The sequence below is a fragment of the Chelon labrosus genome (assembly GCF_963514085.1).
Source record: "Chelon labrosus genome assembly, chromosome: 10".
NCBI classification, from domain to species: Eukaryota; Metazoa; Chordata; class Actinopteri; order Mugiliformes; family Mugilidae; genus Chelon; species Chelon labrosus.
Genome location: NC_140360.1, coordinates 20,072,159 through 20,096,508, shown reverse-complemented (window position 1 = coordinate 20,096,508; position 24,350 = coordinate 20,072,159). Strand labels below are relative to the sequence as shown.

Genomic DNA, 24,350 nt, shown 5'->3' with positions numbered 1-24,350 from the left:
GTTCATAGACAGTATGAAATGTCATGTCATTTGTGGGTTTTGATTTGGCATTTACATAATGTTAAACTGAAACACTTCTCCAAATGCTATTTTGCAAAAAAACAAACAAACAAACAAAAAAAACTTGCATTGAGATACGTCTGCTCATTGCTAATTTATCAGGTGCAAAATAATGAGATGACTCAGTTTATGGAAACTCAGGAAAAAACAAAAACAATAAAAAGCAAAAACATATTTGAACCATATTGTTTTGGAATGTGCAGTACTTATTTGCATCAAGCCTGTACTGCAGGATGTACCCTGGCTTTTAAAACACTGCAATATTCATTTGCTACGCTGCTGGTCAAAGATACAGGCGCATATCTGTTAAAACCTGCGTGCAAAACTGCAATAATCCTATGATAAATGCAATAATTGCAAATGTATCCTGACCCATTTTTGTTTCCACAGTGCCCGTCTCTTGCTCGCGGGTGCAGGTGGTCTCCTCTAATAAAAGATTTCTTCATTAAAGTGATTCACCGAGAGTGGCCACATTTGCTGGAACAGGATCCAACATTAGTTCAAATATTTGGTTATTAGAAGAGAAGGGAATTATAATGAATGGGGGGGGAGGGGGGCGGGGGGCATGTACTTATATTTGAGATGAGTGAGACAAAGAAACAGACACGTTCATCTTTTTCTGAGTGAAATAAAAGATTAATCAGTGTATTTTGTTAATGCACATCCTTATCAGACATTCTGTCGTCATATATTTCGAGATGCATAAATATATTTTATATATTATTATATATTATTATATTTATATATATGGGCTGATATTGGATTGTTACTGTTTTACGCATTAATAACAGATGATCGGCGTAATAATAAAAGGAAGAAGGCACTGTATAGCATTAATTGGGCCATTGCAGTTCCTCTTTGTTCCATGGCCTGACTTACAGTAGGCTACACATACAGTATGAATGTGTTGTATAAACTGGGCACATGGGCCTGCACAGGCACAGCCCAGACACACCACTAGATGACAGCACTGTCTAACCAATTAGCTACCTTGTGAGAAATATAGCAATATTCCCAACTACTCCATATCGCAAGGATGTGGACTGTCCCTTCCTGTTTTAGTGCCGAGAGAGCCACCGTACCGACGCGCACCGGAGCAGGAATACAGACACCCATAACGCGATTATGTGTGGATTTTCGCCGTGTTTGTCAAACACACGGAGCCGTATTTTCCGTCGCGGGTTTAGGTATTAGGGAATGCTGTTATGTTATTCTCCGGGTAGCTGGTAACATAGCAGGCCTGTTTATTGCGCTGCCAACCCTTGTTCCTTTCCTGTGTCAATGATTGTCCTCCCCTCACTCTCATGGCGGAGACTAAAATAATATATCACATAGACGAGGAGGAGACTCCTTATCTGGTCAAACTGTCGGTTTCTCCGGAGAAAGTCACCTTAGCGGATTTTAAAAATGTCCTCAACAATCGGCCGGTCAACAGCTACAAATTCTTCTTCAAATCGATGGACCAGGATTTCGGGTAAGTGGCCGACGTCGCTGCCTATTATTACTATTACTAATATCTGTATTATTATTATTATTATTATTATTATTATTAGCTTGTTCGTGTGGCCTCTGTTCGTTTCAGTGTGTATTTTGACAGGGCCCCGATTGGCAACAGGAAAACGATAGTGACTGCAACATTGTTACATGTGTGCAAACTACAGTGCCATGTCTGTTTCCATGCTCCTGGCACCTGCTCATTATTGCTGTGCGCAGTGGAGGAGACACACGAGTGTTTGAAGTGATACCAGATCTGTCCAGAGCCCTAATGACGCAGCCCTGCATGTATTAGACAGAGCCAGACCCCTGCTCCTCTTATTAATGTCAGCCCATGAACCATGTGGAATAGAAATGTCAGAGCCATGTGGACAAAGCGCATATGCCCTCAGGTTCCATAATGTTTGCTTTTCTTTCGGTCACCACTGCAGCATGTGTTTTTTTAATCATAATTAGGCCTATTGATGGCCATTTGGAAAATAATGAGCAGCCTACACGTAGGAAGTTGTGTTTCTTCCCAACACAATGGACTGCAGGTGAGTCTCAAGGGAATATGGAAACCACATGCCAGTTATTATGGCTGTGCTTCATCTTATCACTTTTTTTAATTGCCTCTGAGCTGTTAATCCTTTAAACGGCACTCCATCCTTATACCCTTGTTCTTCTGATTAACATTGTAATATATACTGTTTTATTACAGTATTGTAGGACACACCGATTCCAAATGCTTGTCTGTCCTCCCTAAGAAAAACATGTAGGTTAAACAATGCATTGTGATGTGGCAATTGTTTGCCGTCTCCTCACATCCAGTAATCCAGTTATTTAGTGGTATTAGGAGAGAGGGAAAACAAATTATTAAACCTACTGGAATATTTGAATCACTAATTATGTCTTAGGATGTTATAACCAAAATAGTAGATTTAAATACATTAGAACATGTTGTTTCTTTAGCAAAGCCTTGGAATGTGTGCGAGTTCAGGAAAATGTGTGTTCTCTGTAACTTATTTTCTTTATTCTGCCTCAGAAAGTCACTCCAGTTACACCCCCGACCTCCACTGGATGCTGACCCACATGAATATAATGGCAGAAATATTTCTTTCTCCTTTTTCATTTGATTTCCTCTCCCCAGCGTTCCTTCTGTTTGTAATCCCACCCCGATTTTCACCAGGTCCGCAAGGCTCTTCAGTTCTCTTGGTCAGCGAGATCTGCTTGTATCAGGCCTCTGCTGAGGTTGACATATTTGTGTCAGTGCCTGTTCTCATTCCAGTCTGAGCAGTCATACAATGGCCCACGTACATTAATATCTAGCGCTGTAATCGCCAGCATGATTGGAGGAAATGCAGAGGCAGGCAGCGTCTATAGAGCCAGACGTCATACATTTCCACTGCAGCCTGACCTTGTGGGGGAAACTGGCTCTTCCTGGTGGCAGGCTAGGCTTGGTGCACCGCTTTGTCCCCAGCCCTGGCTTCCTGCCTGTCTTGCACTTCAGGCCGGGCCGCTTGCTGGGCCTCAGGTGATCGACAAGCAGATTATGGAAACAAACAAAGCATGTTTGCTCTCTCCACATGGAGACATGAGTCCAGGTTGCAGAACACACTGCTATGAGAGCTAACCGTTCCAGCGTGTGGATCAACAAAGCATGTTAAATTACATTGTGAAATGGACAGTGTGACTACTCACACAGAGCTGTTACACACATATTGTAAGGGCATATCCCCAAGCATTCCTGCCTTTGAGTTAGGGGTGAATATTCAGGCTCTGTCAGTGCCGTATGGTATTGGCACAGTATGGAAGCAAATCCAGTCAAAGGCACAGAGGAAAGCTTTGTGGTAGCCATGGCTGGCTGTACTGCATACACACAGACAGTATGGCTGCTGGAGAATTAGCAGTGGAGGAATAAGAGTGCTGAGCAGAGAGGGAAAACATCAAATCCCTTGCAGTTATAGACAGTGTTTGAAATGTAAATGAGCAGTCAGAGCAAGGTTCTCTGTAGTAGACCCCCTGTTGTGCAGAAAAAACAGCCATTTTCTTATGGGATTTCTGGACTACATTTGCGCTAGCCATATCAGCTCTTTAAGAAATGGCCACACAAATTTGATAAACGGTTTACCCCCCGAACGCCTCAGCTTACCGCAGTGAACATGTCATTTCAGTTCCCTTTGGATTCGTACGGTATACATGGAACCATTGCCGTAGCATTTCTGTTCACACAACAGAGCACGGCAAATTCAATGACGAGCATTTCTTGTGCACATTTCATACTTCAGTTGTGTTTTTCCACAGTAATATTCATTCGGTCATCAATATTCATAAGACAGGAAGCTAATTGAGGCTGGGTTGTTTTGAAACAACCCACTTGGCTTTTTTCCGGAGACTTCAAGGTGATGATATGGGGTTTTGTCTGTGCCACTGGTGGTGAGTGGGTTTGAGACCTCACTATAATGCAAGTCACAGAGGCACTCTGGAGCTGAGGAAGCAGCCAAGCTGAAGGTCTGAAAGAAACAGTCTTGTTTGTGCCTCGGAAATAAGGGGCTGGCAGGGGGATCTTTCTTCTGCTGAGAAAGTGATGCTAAGCCTCTGTAGTTAGAGGACAAAAATCTGCAGCTTTTTGCACAAATGCACTCCTGCCTCTCCTCGCTTGCTTTTGCTATCCGAGGATTGTGGCAGATTTAAAGGTTATACTGCACTTTGGAGTCATAGCACCAACAGCAACACTCCTACTGTGATAATGATTATATAATATTTGTCATAACGTCTCATCTGAACTTATGATGCTCAGTTAAAGCATTGAATGTGCCAGCGACAGTATGCATGCTATTAACAGCTTTCCAGCTGTTTTAAGCTGAATTAAGCTGTTTTCTAAGTGAGACTATTCACAAACTTATTTGACTACAAATATTTTGCTTCCCTGTTGATACTATCATTAGCATCAGCCCATCAAAGTCTTTGGACTTTATGGTTGGTGTTGGCGGGCTTCTTCTGCCTCTGGTTTCTGGTTTAGGCCGTGAGTTACCCAGCCCTCCGCTGTCTTTCAAAGCGTAAACAAACATGTCCAATCTTCCCCAGCTACACAAATATCTCCAGCAGCGGAATATTCTGCGATCACCAGGGTAAATCTCGTGTCATTATCCTGTGAAATCTGTTAAGATCTATTTAAGCTGTCAGCTCTAAGAAGTATGGTCTGTGACAGCAGCCCACACCACTCACATGCCTCTCTAAACAGGGCTTATAGTGTGTGTGGGTGTGTGTGTGTGTTAAAAGTTCAGGAGCACTAAGACTGGTCCTGATATCAGATGGAGACTGTCAAAAAGACGTCATCTGTTATGATTTGAATAGTTGTCTGTTGGTTTCACTTCTTACACCAGAGACTGAGAAATGTTTTTTGTATTTTGTGTGTCGCTCCTTTCGGAATCTGTTGCATTGGTCATCTGCGTGGGTGGATCTCATTCCTGCAACACTTTAGGAAGAATCGTAGCCACTATTTTATTTCTAAAGTCCACTCCCACATCCTCACAAGTCACCTTACAGCTGCTCAGGCCGCTTGAGAGAGGATGCAAACACTTCCTACCTAAAAAGCAGCCGGCGGAGTCAGCCTTCACCTCCCTCCCCTTTTCCTCCCCGAGGAGGAACATGCCACAGCAGCAGACTCTGTGGTCGTCAGTCCCAGCCACAAGGCTACGTTATCTCTGTCCACCACTCCCAGCAACACAGCTCCCACAGCAGCAGCGCGCACAAAAACACAACTGGCTTGGCTAATCATTTCAGTAGCAGAGAAGTTCTGGCAAACAAGAAGTGAGAAAAAGCTACAAAGTCTCTGTCAGAGACACCCCTGCATAAAATCTGCTTAGGATTTCCTGCTGCTCTCAAGTTGTGCCTCTCCCTTTTCATGCACCATGTTCAAAGGCGAGACGCTAATATGAGATCTCCACAGGCTTTCAGAAATGCTTGTATCAATTCTGGGAAAAAATCTGTGCAGAAAAACAAACAATACGCATTAATGACTGTGACACTGTGACTGAGTGTAAGGTGTTTGGTCCCTGGTCTTGATCTATGTGACACGAGCCGAGCAGGTGTGGTGACGGGTTGCCGCTGAACTGGGTCTCAGCAGGTCAAAGGGTAACAGGGAGGTATTTTTGTTGGGAATTTACGGCTAAAGACGAACACTGAAGGAGGATCTCACAGATCACTCTATTAATACACACTCCTGTGCCTTGACGCCCTGTTGCCGCACCTATGAGGCTTTTCCTACCTACACACTATCTATCTATCTATCTATCTATCTATCTATCTATCTATCTATCTATCTATCTATCTATCTATCTATCTGTCTATCTATCTGTCTGTCTGTCTGTCTGTCTGTCTGTCTTTCTGTCTGTCTATCTATCTATCTATCTATCTATCTATCTATCTGTCTAGCTTTGCACACCTGCCCAGGCACAGGTTTACTATAAGACTCATTCATTACTGATTTATAGCCCCATCCTTGCCAAGTTGATGTGTCCTTATCACATCATCCTTGTGCTGACCATAACGGGTGGCACAGCCATGATGTCCATGAATCACAGATAGAGACACCAACTGTCATTGGCATCCCTGCTGCTCTTTAAGCTTAGCCGTGCTAGCAAGGGTTCAAAGCCGGTTGAAAGCAATGTGGAAAATGTGACTTTCAAAGCATGAATGTCGCTCGGTATGAGCCAGCAATGCAGGGAAGGGAAGAGTTTCCAGGCTGTGCCGTGCTGTGTTTTTCAGCTGGCTCTGATTCCTACTCCTGGTCAGTTAGTCTGACTGTATCTGTCTGCTTTCTCCCCAGGGTTGTCAAAGAAGAGATTTCCGATGACAATGCCAAGCTGCCGTGCTTCAATGGGAGAGTAGTGTCCTGGGTAAGTGAGATGGATGGTGCACCCGTGCTGCCCCTCTCTGCTGGCTGCTTGCCTGACTGTGCAGCCTCAGCTCTAACCAAAGATATGCAGAACACTCATAGATCATGTAAATGTGGCCACGTAACGCCTCCACAGAGGTTTTCAAACACTTCTCACCTTGATTCAGCTGTAGTGTAAAAGGTCTGAATGATTCAGATTGATGTTAAATTTAGCCATTGTTACAAAATGCAATCAAATTTGACTCACAAATAAAGAGAGTAGTCCACTGTAATCTGATGGCCTGTTACTCTACTGACTTATGTAACGTCAGTGTTTTTTAATATCAAAGATAAACAGTGACGTGAAGCCAAGTTTTCCTGTGGGAACATTAAAGTACGTCCAATCAAATCTGTCTGTCTTTATTAGTGCAGGATTTATATGTTAATCATTGCTCCGTCGTACACAGGGCACAGGTCAAATCTCTGTCTTTAAATATTGATCTAAAACTAAGAGCAATGATGTATGAATTAGTTTTTTGGGCTGTGTATTTAATCTGCTTGGTGACTTCCTGTCTGTTGAACTGAAATGTGATGTTGTACTTTATTGATCTCTTTGGGGAAACTCATTGTTTTTCTTGCCTTCCTCCATAGGGAGGTCAAAGGTCAGAGTGAGCCACACAGTGTGGGCTGTAGACTTGTTAGGGGCTGTCTTGTTCCATAACACTTAATCAGCGGCGATGGTCTCTGACAACAGAGCTTGAAGCTTTTACTTAAAACTTAAATAAGGTATAACTATAATTTCCACATAAAGAAACCTATGATTTACAGCAGGAATTATTCATAATCAACCAATTATTATTTTAATAATTTATTAATTGTTTGGAAAAACTCAGTTACAGTTACTCACACTCCAAGGTGATATCTTCAAGTCTTTAACTACACTTTACCGTATGGTAATGGCTAATGCCATGTATAACTCGAAAAAGAAACAAATCAGGATGATCTTGTATGAAAAACAGCATTTCTGATATAACTTCACACACTACTAAGGTGCATAGATGAGGAAAAGAAATTGTATAAATGTCAAGACTCCAGCAATCCTTGTATGGAACCACTTTATTAGACTTTATTAGAGGTCTAATAAAGTGGCTCCATACATTACTGGAGCCTTAAATTTTCCACAATCATGAGGATCCTAAAAGAGAATCTTGAAAAAACTAAAAATTCTCTTTTGATTACCAGACTACCTTCAGATTAGTTTTTCAGCTCGATTGTAATGTAATAAAGAGAAGTTTATTTTTGTCTTTTAGATGTATTTAGGCTACTAAAGCTAATTATCATTTATCCTCATTAATGAAATGTATCAGCAGTACTAACCACAGGTTTACTTCTGGATATGAATCAAAATTTGTGGTCTTGCCACTCACACTGATTAGCATTTCTCTGAGCTCTGTTTCCTGTGGTGAACTTTCAGATTGCTTGCTCTGACAATTATTATTTCTTCCTGCCTGAAATTGTCTTATCAGTATGACAGCTGAAAAGACAAGCGTGGGCTCACAATCTAGGAATCGAAACAACTGCACACCTACTAAGAGGGCTTATAATTAGAATTATAGTTATTTATATAGAATTATTAGAATATATTTATGTACTATATATATATATACACACACACACACACACATAGTAATTCTAGTATACTGCCTTTTCTTCTATTAAAAATATAAATTAATATACAATATATAAAAATGTAATAAATGTAAATGTCTGATTTGTTAATGTTTTTAAACTCAATCCTCAGCCTAGAATAAAACGATGTAAATAATCCCAGGTCTTCATTATTCATTAAGAATATGGGCTACTAGCCGACATAGTTGTTAAACTGATGCTCAAAACTTAAGATGCTTTTCAAACATAAATTGAAGATGTTTTTAAAGAGGGTGAATTGGTTTTGCTGTGTTATGTGTATTTTCATGTTGTTTTTGTGTTTTGTTACGTACTTATGTAACATTGAGTTTTTGTATGTGTTTTGAGTTTTATGTCATTTAAATGGATTGGCTTAGACTAGTTTGCAGTATGTGGTGCTGGTCGGTCTGATTTGATTTCTACCTATGTGGGGGGGGGGGGGGGGGGGGGACTTCTGGTTTACAAGCACGGAAGCAAATATTGACCATCATATGACCAATCCGTATCCATGTCATAAGGAAGTTCTGTGTTTCTATTATTAGTTATGTTCCTTAATTCATGCCTAGCTGCCTGCAACTCTAATGCATGCTTTTGGTTCAGCACTAAAACGTTTCCCTCAATAATACTATATTTTATAAAGCCATTTTCTATCAAATGAAAAATGCAAGGACCATAATCTACTCATATATAGGATGTTTCAGATTGAAAAGAATTCTACATACAATAAAAGGAGCACTTTAATTCCTTGAAGAGGAGCAAAAAAAGAAACATGGCTCCTGGGCTTCATTTAAGAATCTTGTGACACCGTGCTGACACCCGTGAATCCCGAAGCTTGCATTAGAATAATCATCGTCCATACAGTTGTTAGTCTTTCCACGGCTGTCTGCTGTAACTTTCATTATTTTGGCTCAGATGAAAGGCTGGGTCATTGTACATCCTCCTTTGTACTGCCACTCAGCTGAGTAAAAGCAATATGGTCTTTTAAGTTTCTGTGTCGCTCGCAGTGTTTCTCAAGCTGTTTATGCACAGCCACGAGTCGTCTGTAGGCCTCTCTGCAGCATCTCATTTCACAGCCTTTCCCCATGTGTGCTTGTACACCAGAATTGTCTGTCTTTGAGTTTCTCGTAGTTTGTTTGTCTCCACACTACGGAGACAGCAAAATCATACAATAACGAAATGAATACAAATTATGTTTATCGTGCAACTAAATATTTAATGTTTTTTTGTGAGTGTTTTTTTCTCTGATCCGTAATGAATATTTCCCTTCTCAGTTGGTCCTGGCAGAGAGTGCACACTCTGATGGAGGATCTCAGTGCGCAGAGAGTCATCCGGAGCTTCCCCCACCCCTCGAGAGGACAGGGGGCATCGGAGACTCTCGTCCCCCCTCCTTCCAGTAAGTAGGCTGATTGCCTCTTGTCATATATGCACAATTGCGCTCGCACACGTAGGCAGATGTATTAAAGCACGCAGTCCTGCGCACTGGGCGAGCTTGCCTTTCACAGCACGCCATATTCGCCAGTCAGAATGTGGAGGGATTGGTCATCATAGGCTCATATGGGGAGTGTAGGAGGCTGATACTCCAGTGTGTGAATATAGCATGAAGTATGTGCGAAAGCTTGAGTGTAGGAACATGTATGAATGTGAGAATTTTCCCCCTTGTGTGTGCGCGTGTGTGTATCCCCTCCCTCCCACGTAACCACAGAGTGAGGCGTTAGCCCGCTCATCTATGTAAACATGATGCGTAGTGCTGCTTATTCTTGAAATAGCCTTTGCAGCATAAACATCTTCAGGCAAATAGTGGCACTCACTGAGGCCCATTGTGTTCAGTCACTCAGAGCATTCATCCATACACGGCTAATAAAGGCACATGTGGCCCAAAAACACATTGGTGCTTAAAAGCTCAGAAATGGAGCCTGACTTTGGATACCTGAGCCCACACTTTGACGTAAAACTGGCAGATTAGAAAATATCCCTGCACTTGCTGGAGAGAAGTCCCCTGCTAAATATAGCACGGAGGGCTGGGGGCAGCAGAGACTAGGGTTGTTGCCATTACTGCTCTAGAGCAATATGGCTGAGGCTCTATATTGAGAACATGCAATCTGTCATGTCTCAGTGTATCTCTTTATCCAGTGTTTGACATCTCAGCTCGCTTTTGCCCTCTATGGGCTGCTGCCTGCTGTTTGGCTGTCAGCTGTCCTGATGATTTTATTGTTCCCAGCCAGTTTTCACTACTGCCACCTTGTGGTGCAAGCAGCCTTGTGCCAGCCCCCGTGCCTCACGTCATTTTCCCCCGCCCCCTCCCACACTCTTCCTTTCTCTTTCCCTCTTTGAGTCAGGCAGGCAGGCCTTTCTCTCAGAAACAGCGTGGTGAACTATAGCAAACCGCCTCTTTCTGTAATGAATCCAGTCTTCCACGCTTTACCGTTACCTTTAAATCGCCAGAATATTATTACCACTTCATTTTCTCTTTGTGCTGTATTCATGCATTTCACGTGTTTCTCGGTGTGAATAGCTCTATTTGATGAGCTCACAGAATAGGTGTTTTGGGCTGAGAATGGACACATCTGATGTGCCTCTGCCTGGTAATCCGGATTAACAGACATTAAAAGCGCCCATCTCCATTTCCCAAGAGGGAGGGGGTGGCGATTGGCAGCAGTGAGGGGGGTTGGTAGGTGCGAGGATTAAAAGGGGGTGGCATTTGTTCACAGCTGCAGCCTAGCATTGTGGATAATCTCCCCCGGATCAGCAGATCTGCCAGTCGGCTGGTCAGCAGCCATCACCGCATCGATCGCCACATTGCTTTATAATCGATTCCAAAAGAAACCCGACCAAAGTGCGCATCTCGAGTCATATTTGCATACATGCGCCGACCTGTGCTGTTGAAGCCAGGCCCAGGTGCACCCATTAGTCGCAGAAGCGTGTAAGCACGCCCCATTGAACGCTTTATCCCGCTGAGTGAACACAGCAGACACAGCGTCCTGACTGCACTTGTGTTTTTAATTTGCATCGATCATCCACACATGGTCACTGAGGTGTGTGAGAACATTCATTTTAAAAGCTGCAGGGGGATGTTTGTCCACATTTTGTTTGCTATGACTCTTTTGTTGTCATACATTATGAATATGACACTGTTTGTCTGTGGGCACTTCCAGTTGAGCGTGCATGAAAGCATGAAGGCAAGTGTGATTATTTATGCAGGTGTAACGTACATGTTGCACACATGCCTAAGTGTGTGTGACAGACTAACGGGCTGAGTAGAGTTCTCACCAGCTTCAGGTTTCCTTGGAGCCTTGTGGCTGTGTAAGTCTCTTAACCCTGGTGCCTGAGGCCACAACGTCTCCGGCCCTCAGACAGAATAACAATCTACCCGCTAGCCCCTCCAGAACCCCCACACTCCTCCCAGACCTCAAGTACACAGGCCGGCTTATAGCTCAGCACACACCTGATCTACCACTTCTCACTTTTTATGCGATCTGTCATTCTCCCCTCTCTGTCTCTCTCCCAATCATGCTCCAGGCACCATCTGGGCTTTCAATAGGTCTCATTAATGCCAGTATTGTCCAGCATGGCTCACTCTCAGGGTATCTGGTCATTAATGACACTTAGTGAAAAATACATCACATACCACAGAACAATGAAACTGCTATTTTGGCCAGGGGGATTGAATTTGAAACAGACCCATGATATGAGTTGCATATTCCCCTGAGGCTGAATGGCGGGCAAAAGTATATTGTAGCAGGGGATTATGTTCAGGAGTGTTGGTCACAGGCAAGCTGGAGAATTAATTCGAAACACTTTCTGAGAGAGGGGCAGAGCGGGCGTGTGTTTTGTACATCATTATGTCTCTGACTGAAGTTTTCCTGTGTGTGTACTGCAGTGCCAATGCGGTGAGCAGTCGCGATGGTCTGGACACAGAGACGGGCACAGAGTCTCTCCTGAGCCACCGCAGAGAGCGAGAGAGAGAGCGCGCTCGGAGGAGAGCGAGAGAAACCGAACGTGAGTATTATCAGCCAGGAACAGATGGATTCTGAAAATGCAATCACCCCGTCATTTCAGTACCTCTCCATTTAATAGTACGCACGAATCACTCACGCAAAAAGTGGACAGACCGCAGACATGCATGAAAATAAGGCCCCTGGGGATCAACTGGTGCATGTTGAACTTCAGCTTTGTCAAATCAAGAAACACACAGACAGAAGGTGCACACGTTTACTGTATGTCAAGATTTCTGGAATTTACCGTCTTTCCCAATAATCGTCCTTCCTCTGCTTTATGTGCTGTATGTGCGTCAGGTTTATGGTCAGAGGGTTTTTTCCACTTAGTGGTCACCCTCCAATCCTGTAGGATGATTATACCCTGTCAAAGGTTTGTGAAATATCAGAGGACAGTCTGTTAAAGCTATTGTTGTACTATAAAGACAGTCTGTCTGGACCTGCATCTTCATTGTAAAAGCCCCTGTTATCAAAGCAAACACATTACTTTTTGACATTTAACCGCGGCTACTATTATTAAATTCACTTCAGTGGGAGAGGGACGCCACTCTCCTTGCCACTTCCGAAAAACTGCTCTCCTTTACAGGATCATTGTTTTTTAAAATGGGTCACTGCCAGGTAAACTCACATGTCGTTTGCGTCCACATGAGGGAGCAGGGTATATTGGGTGCTACAGGAAAAGGGTGTGTTTAATATGAAAATAAGATATTTTGAGACAACAGCTTGCATTCTATTTCTGTCTCACACAGACATTTTAGATTTTAGTTAGTTGATTTTTTGACAGGAGGATCTCTCCCTCTGTCTCTCTTCCTCGTGTCCTCTCTTCACAGCAAGCCTGGCTCTCTGCATCCTGCGCTCCAGGCTTATTAAACAAACACTCATTAATTTATGTGCTACAATTAGTATCGCAGAACAAAGCATCAGGTTGGTGCTGTAGGAAGAGCTGTCTCACATAGCTGGAAACAGATTTCACCGTATCTTAGCAGACTAACTGCATAAGCAGATCCAGGGATTTTATCACACTCGGGTGCATCTTATGATGGAGCTCTTGACTTGGCACACAATATATTGCAGCTGCTGCTAAAAGCAAACTGAACATCTGTTTGTTGTTTTGCGAGTGAGAAGCAGAAATCTTGCCTCCATCCCCTGCTCTGTGTTTACTGACCTTAACACAAATCGCACATTATTTTAGAGACGCCAGGCATTAGAGAATTACTTAGGATCACCTCATGAATCTCTAAATCTCTCATTCTGTCTTCTTGCCTTCCATCTCGGGGCCTGTTGTTTGTTTGCCCTAATTAAGGGAAATGACCATAAATCTGGCAAACAAGTCTCATTGAAATGTAATTCAGTTTGAGTCACATGGCTGGGATGTAGACACATAAGACATATGAAGGAGAAACCCCGCCTCTGCCTAACTGCCTGCAGCATCATCCAGTGCAGGAATTCCCCTGTCACCTTATACCCACGCTTCAAGTGATTCTGTCTCTACGTGAACGCTAGCTGTTTTACAGTAATCAGGTAAAGGGTTCAAATCTGGTAAACATATCCCTTCTTACTTTCTGTCAGCGCTGTAGAATTTGAGGATGAATAATGCAGCAGGTGAGATTTTAGGAGGGTGAACAGATGTAAGACCCAGAGGGCAGCGCAGAGTTATGGGATATGATCTTTTTCAAGACGGCCAGGTGCTCTACATCTCAAAGTCTTGTAAGAAAAGACTGTAATATGAAGTTATAACATTGTAGAAAAGAGCAAATGGTGCCTTTAAAAAGAAAAACAACAACAAATGTTATGCTGTGCAGGGTTGTCAGGATTTCAAGGTTGAGGTCAAAGTAGACGGAGCTAAGCCAAAGCCCTTATGCTTGTATTAACACAGTGCACACACACTCCAAAAAAAAAAAAAAAAAAAAAACAGCTGGTGAGTTTAAACTTTGTAAAAGTGATAAGAACATTTAGGCTTTTAGTGACCTGATGGTGTTTTCACCCAAGCAAGAGAGGGGAGAGGACAGAACATCATCTCAAATCCCACGTTAATTTTCTCTCTCTCGCTCTCCCTCTCTCTGTGTTTTGGAGAATGCTATTATCTGATTGGTCAGAGACAGATTAACAGTCATTCTATAGTTGCTTGCCATGGGAGGGATGAATGGAGGGAGGGAGCAGGCAATACTTTGTCCTCACTGTCAGCTCACTTTCTCTGTGCATCGGATGAAGGCACACTGACGGCTGTGGTGAGAGGGATTTGTTGTGTTGTGTCCCGTGATGGTATTTTGATGTATGATACAGGTATTTTCTTTTAGCTGGTTAGTTTAGTGCAGGTTTGTTGTCTCTCATTCCAATGTTATTGTGGGAATATTATTACAATAGTTTCGCTATGAGGAGACATTTTTATTTGCTTGTTGTGAGCTTTTCTTGTTTCATCAAAGAGGAATATTGACCAGCACAGATAATACTTATTTAAATTGTTGCTTTATCTGATTAGTCTCTAGTTTGCATATCCAGAGTTCATAGTTAACAAAAATTGAACAAGATTGACATTTGTTTTAAAACCAGTTAACCAACTTTTGTAAAGGTCAAGGTTTTTTGTGTTCAACATTTCAAGTGTTCAGCCAGTAAATGACTTTGCTGTTGAGTCATAGCACTCTTGTTTCCTTATGTGCCACTCTTCATTGAGTATCTTTATGCCTCTATTGTAGATAAGCTGTGAAGCCTGTCAGCAGCCAGCCGGTGGGCCGAGACTGTCTGGGGCTCAGGCTGGCTTTTAGAGAGCGGCTAGCACAGACGGAGCAGAGCACAAAGACACAGATTTGCAGTCTGGCTTGGTGAACCTGCGCACTTGTTTTTTTTTGTTTTCTCTGGTGGCGATCCTAAAAGCGTAGGAGGAAATATGTTTGAGTGAATCCTGACAGTGAATGTCAAGTCCCTCTGCTGCCTGAGGGTTCATGTGCAGTAGCTCAGCTTTCATTAGAGCACCTTCTGGGCGGAGCTGGAGATGGGAGCTACTACATTGCTGGAATGTTTTGCTTGCTCTCGGCGAATACAGTGGCTACCACGCCCTCTTCGCCTTATGAAGCCTTTCCAACCAATCCGCTGTTACCCTGAGACAGCACCGCCTCGCTGGCAATGTACGTATGGAGATGGACAGTGTAGTCGCACTCTGTTGGTGAATTTATGCAGAGCTTTGTACTGTAGGGGCACTGTTTTAAAACTGTATTTCCTTTTGATTGAAATCCAACTTCTGATTTTCACTTCATTTTTTTTCATTAATGTCATCCTCTTCCTGAGATATCACATATCAAATCTTCTGTGTTATTATCTCTGCCGCTTTTGCTCAGATAACTATGATATTTTTTTTATTTCTGCCACTCACACTGACTTTCCTGCCCTCCCGGTTGCTCCCTCCCTTTCTGATTTGACTCCACAATAAGCAACATGACCTCGTGTCTGACTCACTGCTGCTCTGCTCTTTCTCTCTGCAGTCCCTCGCATCAACGGTCACTCCAAATCAGAGCGCACTGCAAGGGACTCGGCCATGGGTTACGACAGTGCCTCAGTAATGAGCAGCGAGCTGGAGTCCAGCTCATTTGTTGACAGCGAGGAAGACGAGGATGCTAGCAGGTAACACACTTGCTCACATCAAAATGTATCTACAGTTTGTGCCATCCAGTCACTTCAGTCAGTAGCTTTACAGTTCATAAAAGCCACTAAAACAGAAAACAAAGCCCGTGAAGCTCATAATTAGGGACCTCGGTGGTTCAATCCCTGGCACTTGTACTTGTATACATGGCTAAAGTGCCCTTGAACATGATATGAAGCTTGAGTTGTTCCCAGTGCTTGGCATTGGTGAATGTGTGTGCACTTGTGTGGACACGTGTCATTCTGACTGTAAAGCACTTTTAGCACCAATAGGTAGAAAAGCACTATATAAATATAATGCACTTACCATTTACTCACTCGGACAGGTTAAATGCAGAGAACAATGTATGTGTACATTGCTTGGAAATGTATTTTCATTTCCCGTAGCAGGCCTTGGTGCATTTATATATTGCGACTGGGATGTCTACAAGACTGTGCAGATTTGGTGTTGTGTATATTATTACTGTGCACTTCTTAAATATTGCCCTCGACAAATACCTCACCGTAATAAAATAAAAAATTTAGCTGAACTAAGCTCCAACAAGCTAACCCACTATGTAAGCTTACTGTGCTAACCAGAATTGGAAATAAAGCGCTGAAAGCGAATAAAGAAAATAGATGTAACATAGTAGATAGTAGAGTTTGACAGTACAACTACACATGCACACCTCATATCTCATTCTCATATCCTATTTTTCTCTACTTTTCCTTCCCCTCTGTTGTTTTGTGTTTTAGGCTTAGTAGCTCCACAGAACAGAGTTCTTCTTCACAGCTGATGCGCAGACACAAGCGGCGGAGACGGAGGCACAAAGTGGCCAAAATAGACCGGGTATGCACTTCTAAGAGACATCAATGTCTCTGCCGTAATTGACATTGACACTGGTTGTGAGAAATAGATGAGAGAGCTGATTAATATAGACTTTGTGCCGCTTTTGTTTGCAATGTGCTCAGTGTCTTCCTTCCTTTCCAGTCTTCATCCTTCAGCAGTATCACAGACTCCACTATGAGCCTCAACATCATCACTGTCACTCTCAACATGGGTAACCCTGATACTACGATTTTCTTTTTCGGGATTGAATATAAAATTCATATTATTATATTTATCAGACACTTTTTTTCTTTCTCATTACCCTGCTTTTTCCCTGACAGAGAAGTACAACTTTCTGGGTATCAGTATTGTTGGTCAGAGTAATGACCGGGGAGACGGTGGCATTTACATCGGCTCTATCATGAAGGGAGGAGCTGTAGCTGCTGATGGCAGAATAGAACCAGGAGACATGCTCCTCCAGGTACACTTCCAGTTTTACAAATCGTAATTGGACATTTGACATTTTTGCAGTTACTATCTGTACGTGGTTGAACAATAGCATCTCTGCTGTTGCTGTTTTTTGGCGTCATAGCCGACGCATGAAGAGATTAGTGTATATCTGTCTGAGGTAGCGGCACATTAATAACCACGTAGTTTCGTTACTAGATTGTTGTGTCGACGTTCTGCCTCTCCCTTTCCTTCCTGTAATTGCCATCTTTTGATCTCTCTCTGGTAGAGCTCTGCGCCTACACCCACAATAAAACACACGATGACTGATTGTAATTGGAAGTTGCCTCAACGTTAACAATATAGGCTTCTTTATGGTCGTTAATCCTGTAGATGAAGGAATCTAAAGGACTAAAAGTACTATATAAATGAATGTGTGCATTTTACATGTGTAAACACACATCTGACTACCCTGCAGAGCTTGGAGATAATATTTTAGTCAGTATAACAGTGTACATGTATAGCATATGAAGGCCTAATTACATTGTTTTGTCTGTTAACCAGGTGAATGATGTAAATTTTGAGAACATGAGCAATGACGACGCTGTGAGGATCCTAAGAGAGATTGTTTCCAAAACTGGGTAAGAACATAAAACTAACTCAGACCAGTTACTGAGCATCGTGTTCAGTGCGCTCTTTGCTGTAGAAGATTATCACAATGAGAGCATAACGTAAAAGTTGTGACGAAATGGGAGGTTATATACACCTTCTCATTTCCTGTTCACATAACAGTAGCATATTATGAGTTGTACGACCAGTAAACCTTACATACTATGACTGTGGCTTATTCATAATGACGCTTTTTGGTGATATTGTTGATCTGAGTAGATAATGATCCATAAATAGAGCTCATGAATGGGTTTCATACATTTGAAAGTAACAAAAATAATAAAAATGTAGTCCAAACTCCATGTGTGTGTTTAAAATATAATCATTTGCACTTTTTTTTTTATCTATATTTAACCCCCAGAATATGTTTCTACAGTGTTTTGTTTGCTTATTACATATGTTCTTCTCCAGTCCTATTAGTCTTACTGTTGCCAAATGTTGGGACCCCTCTCCACGAAGCTACTTCACCATCCCTCGCGGTAAGACAGGCACTAGCGCTGTATTCCATTCATGCACCTTAGCTAATTCATGGTTTATCAAATCAATCCTTGCTTTATTATATTAGGCACAGTGTAACTGATGTCATGTCCCTGGGCAAGTTTGAACTAGGATACAATGTTTAAGTTGTATGTTATATAATATGCTGTTTGTTTTATTTGAACAGCTGAGCCAGTGAGACCCATTGACCCTGCAGCTTGGATTTCACACACCACAGCACTGACAGGACCTTACCCACACTATGGTAAATACAACCCTTCAACATCAGCCTTTTAAATATTTCAAGGATTCAAGGATTCAAGGATTCTTTATTGTCATTACGACACATGTTGGTACATGGGAAGGAACGAAATTGGTTACTCTGGTCCCGATTCAAGCCATAAGTAAAGAAACAAAAAAACAAAAGTATAAATATAGAATATAGAATAAACTTAGCTTTCCATGTATTATACAAAATAGCAGGTATAAAAAAATGTATAAATATAGGCGGTAAAAAGTATCAACATAGAATTTAACAGCAATTCAAAAATAACAGTATTTGTACCAACTGTGATACAATGAAATGTTTTTTTTTTTTTTTTTTTAAAGTTTGTCAGTGTTTCATCTCAAACTTTCCATTTCAGAGTTTGATGACTTGCCTCTGTCTGTAAGCAAAACAGACATGGCAACCATCGTCAAGGTGATGCAATTGCCTGACTCGGGCCTAGAGATTCGGGACAGGATGTGGTTGAAGATCACAATTGCCAATGCTGTCATCGGTGAGAAAATCATAGCAAAGCAAAACTTAATGCAGGCATAGATTTGAGTTTTTTTGTAGTTAGTATTACTGTGTGTGAGCAATAATAATACCTCAGTAACTATTTAAAATACAAAGAAAATTCTGGCCTTCACTATGATTTTGTGAGTCATTTGTTTAAGAGCACAGAGTGAAACTACAAGCGTGAAAATGAACTATAATTTCTGAAAATTACACCTAGTAATCACAAAAGCTCTTATCAGTTTCATCCAGTCATTTCTTTGAAGCACTTTGTATACAATCAACTTTTTTACTTTTTTAACACGCAAGCTATGCCTTGGCCTGAAAAAATAGTTTTGAAAAGTAACTACAACATTGTGTGGCACATCTAACTGTAGCCTCTGTGGTCACTGTGTGGTTGTTGCAGTATCAACAGTATTTTTAGCATCTGTTCAACACATCAGAGCTGGCGCCTACACGTCCGTGTGTCTGTTTGTTGCTGTGTCAGGTGCTGACGTGGTGGACTGGCTTTACTCCAGAGTAGAAGGATTCAAGGACCGGCGGGACGCGAGGAAGTATGCGAGCAGTCTGCTGAAACATGGCTACCTGAGACACACTGTCAACAAGATCACCTTCTCTGAACAGTGCTACTATACCTTTGGGGACCTCTGCCAAAGTACAGCCACTTCTTATGGTGCATTAAAAACTCACATATATTCTTGGATAGCCTGTAAATGTTTCCTTCTCTGGTTCTATTTTCTCTCTTCAAGACATGGCATCACTTAATTTAAACGAGGGATCCAGTGGCGGAGGCTCTGAGCAGGACACTTTGGCACCGCTACCTCCCACCAACAATCCCTGGCCTCTGGGCGGGCAGCCATTCCCCTACCCTCCTTTTCCCTCCGCGCCCCCCAGCTTCCCACCAGGATACTCAGACCCATGCCACAGTTTCCACAGTGGGAGTGCAGGCAGCCAGCACAGCGAGGGTAAGCAATGAGGAGGGGCGAGATGGGTCTTTGAGTTTTCCATCAGCCTATCATTAATCAATGCTATAATTTGGCTCAACATGCGACATGACGTTAGCTAAATCCGCTGGCAGATGACATCAGTATTAACAAGTGTCTGACTCATGCTAATGGAAATAAGTTGACATTGGATTGCATTTTCCATAATGAAGTGTGTGTATTCTAAAACGCGTCCTGTATTGTCAAGGTCAATCATGAGCATCTTGAGTCATGCAGCGGACAGCTCTGCAGTACTGGGTGTGTACACTAAAAGAAAATCTGATCAGTCATGTGATCATAAATCACCAGCTTGAAATGATCATTACCAAATCCATCCCTCTTCATCTTTTCTTGAATGATTTTCATTTTGAATCAGAAGTTGATGGTGCTGCATGATTTTTGATATCTGCACCGGAGGAGAGTGGAGAACTAGGGCGAGTTACACATAAATAGGTGGCTGTGATAGTGTCGTTGTAGTATATACAGTATTTTAAATCAGGCAGCCCAGAAGGATATGGGTAAACTACTTCACGTGTTGTCATCTATCAGTGTAATTTTCATTGTTGTGACTGATTCATCGTGACATTGCCATGTCTTGCTTTCAGCCAGTTGTCATTCTTTCAGTTGGTTTATTTGTAACCTTTGGTAGGTCAGAGATAGTAGTCTTTTGGAGCCTAGAACAAGGCTTTATCACAAGGATAATTATGTGTGTGCTTGCTTGTTTCAGTGAGTGCATGTGTGCATTTTTAGGGGCAGTTTTTTCATTACTTTTTTTTTATCTGGATGATAAGAAAAGAAGCAGTAGCAGTGATGCTTTTAATATTAGGGAGCAGAGGCAGCTGAGTACATTAGGTAGTATGGGAAGAGCCTGGGATGGGAGGTGTGTGTAATTCTGTTGTTCCCTCTGTTTCTGCTGGGCAACGGTAGACTGAAGGAGGAGGTAGTCCCAGGACACTGGGGGAACCGGTAAGCCTGCTAACCCCCTCTGCTCCTCTGCTGCTCTCTCTTCGCTCTCTCTATCTTACCATTGTGTCCCTCCTCTTTTTCTCCCGTGCTCAACGTTCTCCACTTATCATGCTGTAGCTTTAAGGTTTTTTTCCCCCCCTCCGCCCGTCCCATGATTTTTCCTTTGTCCGTGTGTATTCTGTGTGTGGCTCTCTTGACAGTTATTTCTCCCTCTCTGCACCTCTGGGCATGCATTTGTACTTTGCTGGGAGGTGCATGATGCAGGATGATCACTCTGAGGCTTGGGCTATCATTCCCACCGACAGGGGGCGGTCATGCACCACTCTACCCAGTACTGTTGGGCTCATTGCGGAAGGAGACGCGTGGAATGTTTGATTTCACAAGTGGTACACCTTCATCAGTGACGCATCAGCTTATAATACAGCATTGACGTGTGACAAAGACCTTCTTTTAATGCAAAACTGATAACATCAACAAAGATACCAACAAAGTGTTGTGTAGCTGTCCTTCTGGTCCAGGTGTATCATGTTTACATTTAAAATCTGTGAATGTTTCGGTGTTTGAATGAATATTAGATGAAGTCTATAATAGTAGATGCTAGAGTGGAACTTGGGAGAGAAACCTTTGAGATAATCATGTTTGCCCTTGACTGTCAACTCCTGCTAGACTGCATAAAAAAATATCCGGTCACACTTTAAACAAAGTGCAGTGATGTATTTAATATCATTAATGTATTATATCTGTATAAAACAAGATATCTCTTGCTCAACAGGCCATCTAAAGTGTCTGTTGCAGTTCATGGAGGCTTTATTTTAAGCTGTTGTTTAATGTGTGACCTAAACTATCTGGTTCTACATCAGTGTAATATATATCTGTAGAAGGCCACACTACAATGTCTGTTTGCGTTTTCCTCACCAGGAAGCCGAAGCAGTGGATCCAACCCCAGCGCAGGCAAAGGTAGACGCTCCTCCCCGCAGGAGAAGGGTCAGAGGTCAACATGCAGTGAATCAGAGCCAGGCATCCGTGGAGGGAGGCGCGGTGATAGATCCGCCAGCCAAATGAGCCATCATAGCCACGCCATCTCCAGTCACAGTCATACCCGATCAAGTCTCAGCCACAGTCATTCGCACAGGGGCCACACTCTCCCACAGAACAACCACCCCTCCTTCACCTACAGCCACACCCCCTTCACGCAACAAGGGCCAGGCTCCTGCGCCCAGAGTGAGCGAAGCCATGCCTCCTCCTACGGACCCCCAGGCTTGCCTCCCCCTTATTGTCTGGCCCGTCTGGCCCCCAAGACCTCAGTCAGCAGTAGCACACCTCCTGGAGCCCCTCCTGGGAGAGAGTTAGCAGCCGTTCCTCCTGAGCTCACCGCCAGTCGCCAATCCTTTCAGCATGCTATGGGCAATCCCTGTGAGTTCTTTGTTGACATCATGTGACAGGACAGTGCCTTTAAAACTCAGTGAGCACAATACAACTCTCCCTGAACCCACTCACCCTTTCTCTTTTTCCTCTCAGTCTGTTGACCATCTTCCAAGTTCAGAATGTAGACACTGTCTGGGCTCCTCGATGGTCTCCTGCTATCTGTCTGTCTCTGATGTCCAAGCAAAGGAATACATGCAGCAAGAGCACAAAAGGAAGGAATCCCCTCACACATGAGCACGATTCCTGTGGCAGAAAACCCACTTTTGTATTGAAGTAACGTGTACAGTTTGTGAAACGTGAGTGGTATTCAGTGTGGTGATTTCTTTAAAGCTGCCACGCAGACATTCTCTGGAGTGTGTAACTCTACCTAGGATATTTTCTGTTTTGCAAGACCTTTAAGCTGGCGGGGCCTGGATCTCAATCCCCCAGACCCAGCCTGACACCTACGCCCTGCACTTTTTCTGGGCCTACAACTTAGACTGGATCTCCTGACTCACATCTGTGTACTGACAAAATTTAGCTAATCACCTCAAACCTCTGGTCCCTTAAGTTGTGGCGTTGCCACTGGTTCATTTAAGCTCTTTTTTGCCAACGACTAAGATACTAATCTTATCAGTTCATGATATGTGGATTTCAGCTTCATGAGGGAGGCCCTGTAGTCAGCCGCTAGTCTAACTAGGCTGCATATTGCATGACTGTCTCAACTGCTTTAAAGAAATGTTATTAATTCATTTTGTTTAAAGTATTACCATTTCTGGAGGGAGGAGGTTAACTCTTGCCAATGTTCTAAAGGAAGAATCCGTACACTGGATGATTTTTGTGATGTTATTTATGTGATCATGTTGCATTGATGTCTACTATGGCTGACTAACAGACAATCAAGACATCACTCATGGTGAATCCGTGGCAAGTTTCCACTGTCATAGCTGTGCTTTGTCGAATGTATCTTTGTTCCTGCCAGTGATTGAACCCTGACATTCATAACACTTCGGTAGAAACGCATTTAAGCAAGCAAATCAACGAGATTGCAAACAGTGGACAGCCACTGCAGCTGAGAAAGTAAACTCTGAGGGTCGACGAGATGAACAAGTTCGCTGAGAGCTTCTTGGCTGACTCCTTTCGCGGCGAGTGCGAGCTTCGTTAAAAGTCAGTGCGATAAAAGCCAAAGCCTCACAATGTGTGGTGGATATTTCTTTATAGTAGTAGAGCTGTCTATGATGGCAGTCTTTGTAAGAGCAGATGCTTCTCATTTTATGAATTCAAAGTGACTTCAAGGGGAATTCTGGCCTTCAGATGTTCTCCCTGCAAAACAATGGCAAACTCATGTTGTAGCTGTAACTAAAACACGACTACAAGAGGGAAGTAACACACACACTAGTTTTTTTGAGCACTTTCCCATTTTGTCTTTCCTTCCCTTTAGTATGAAACACTGTTTGCAATCAAAGCTTTCTCTTTAATTTTGTTTCTTTGCAAAAGAAGAATAAATTGTACATAGAAATTTATTATATATATATGAATAAAAATATATATGTTCAAAAGTGTGTCTGTACTTACAACATTTTTAGCATCATTACATTTTTGTTTTTTGACAGATAAACTGTATTGTGGAAATTAACAGAGGGAATAATTGGCTATTGTAATTAGGCACAAGTATTTCAAACGTGCAAACGACACGTGGCTGGTTATGGCTGGTTATTTTTCAAGACTCATCAAGGGGGCGTCTATCAAAGTATAAACAACTGCAGTTAAATTCAAGGTAAGATATGACCACAACACAAAGTGTGTCATTTACACTTCATTTGCAATTACAGTTCACACCCCTGAGTGGAACTTCCAAGCACCAGCGCTGCTGCTTGTACTTTCCAAGTGGGCTGCTTTACTTTCAAAAGGCTTAACTGCTGTGCACCCATACAGACCCTCTATGTGCTTGACCCATCAACCACAAAACTTAAAAGACATTGGTTGAATGACGACAGCCAGCCAGCCACCTAGCCACCCACACACAAGAGAATGTGTAGAAGTATAGCTTCATCAGGCAGGAAGGAAATGATGTCAGAGTACAGAAGTAGTTTAC

At 42.6% G+C, this 24,350-nt stretch overlaps 1 protein-coding gene across 3 annotated transcripts; it reads left to right on the top strand.

Moving 5' to 3' along the window:
* The first annotated feature begins 806 nt into the window (after window positions 1–806).
* On the top strand, window positions 807–23,761 carry LOC311494368 (segment polarity protein dishevelled homolog DVL-1-like). 3 transcript variants are annotated; one of them, XM_084553383.1, is made up of 16 exons: window positions 807–1,534; window positions 6,365–6,434; window positions 9,370–9,491; window positions 11,976–12,094; window positions 15,567–15,705; window positions 16,459–16,552; window positions 16,694–16,763; window positions 16,873–17,012; window positions 17,543–17,619; window positions 18,059–18,126; window positions 18,312–18,389; window positions 18,769–18,903; window positions 19,390–19,557; window positions 19,652–19,867; window positions 21,770–22,264; window positions 22,370–23,761. In XM_084553383.1, exons 1-16 carry the CDS (start codon window positions 1,365–1,367, stop codon window positions 22,375–22,377), a joined length of 2,169 nt encoding a protein of 722 aa, XP_084409509.1. In that variant the 5' UTR covers window positions 807–1,364; the 3' UTR covers window positions 22,378–23,761. The 3 variants fall into 3 exon arrangements, 2 of the variants coding, with proteins under 2 accessions (XP_084409509.1, XP_084409508.1); XR_014699276.1 differs by lacking the exon at window positions 22,370–23,761 and having other exon boundaries at window positions 19,652–20,851; window positions 21,770–21,890; XM_084553382.1 differs by having other exon boundaries at window positions 21,770–23,761.
* The last annotated feature ends 589 nt before the right edge of the window (window positions 23,762–24,350 follow it).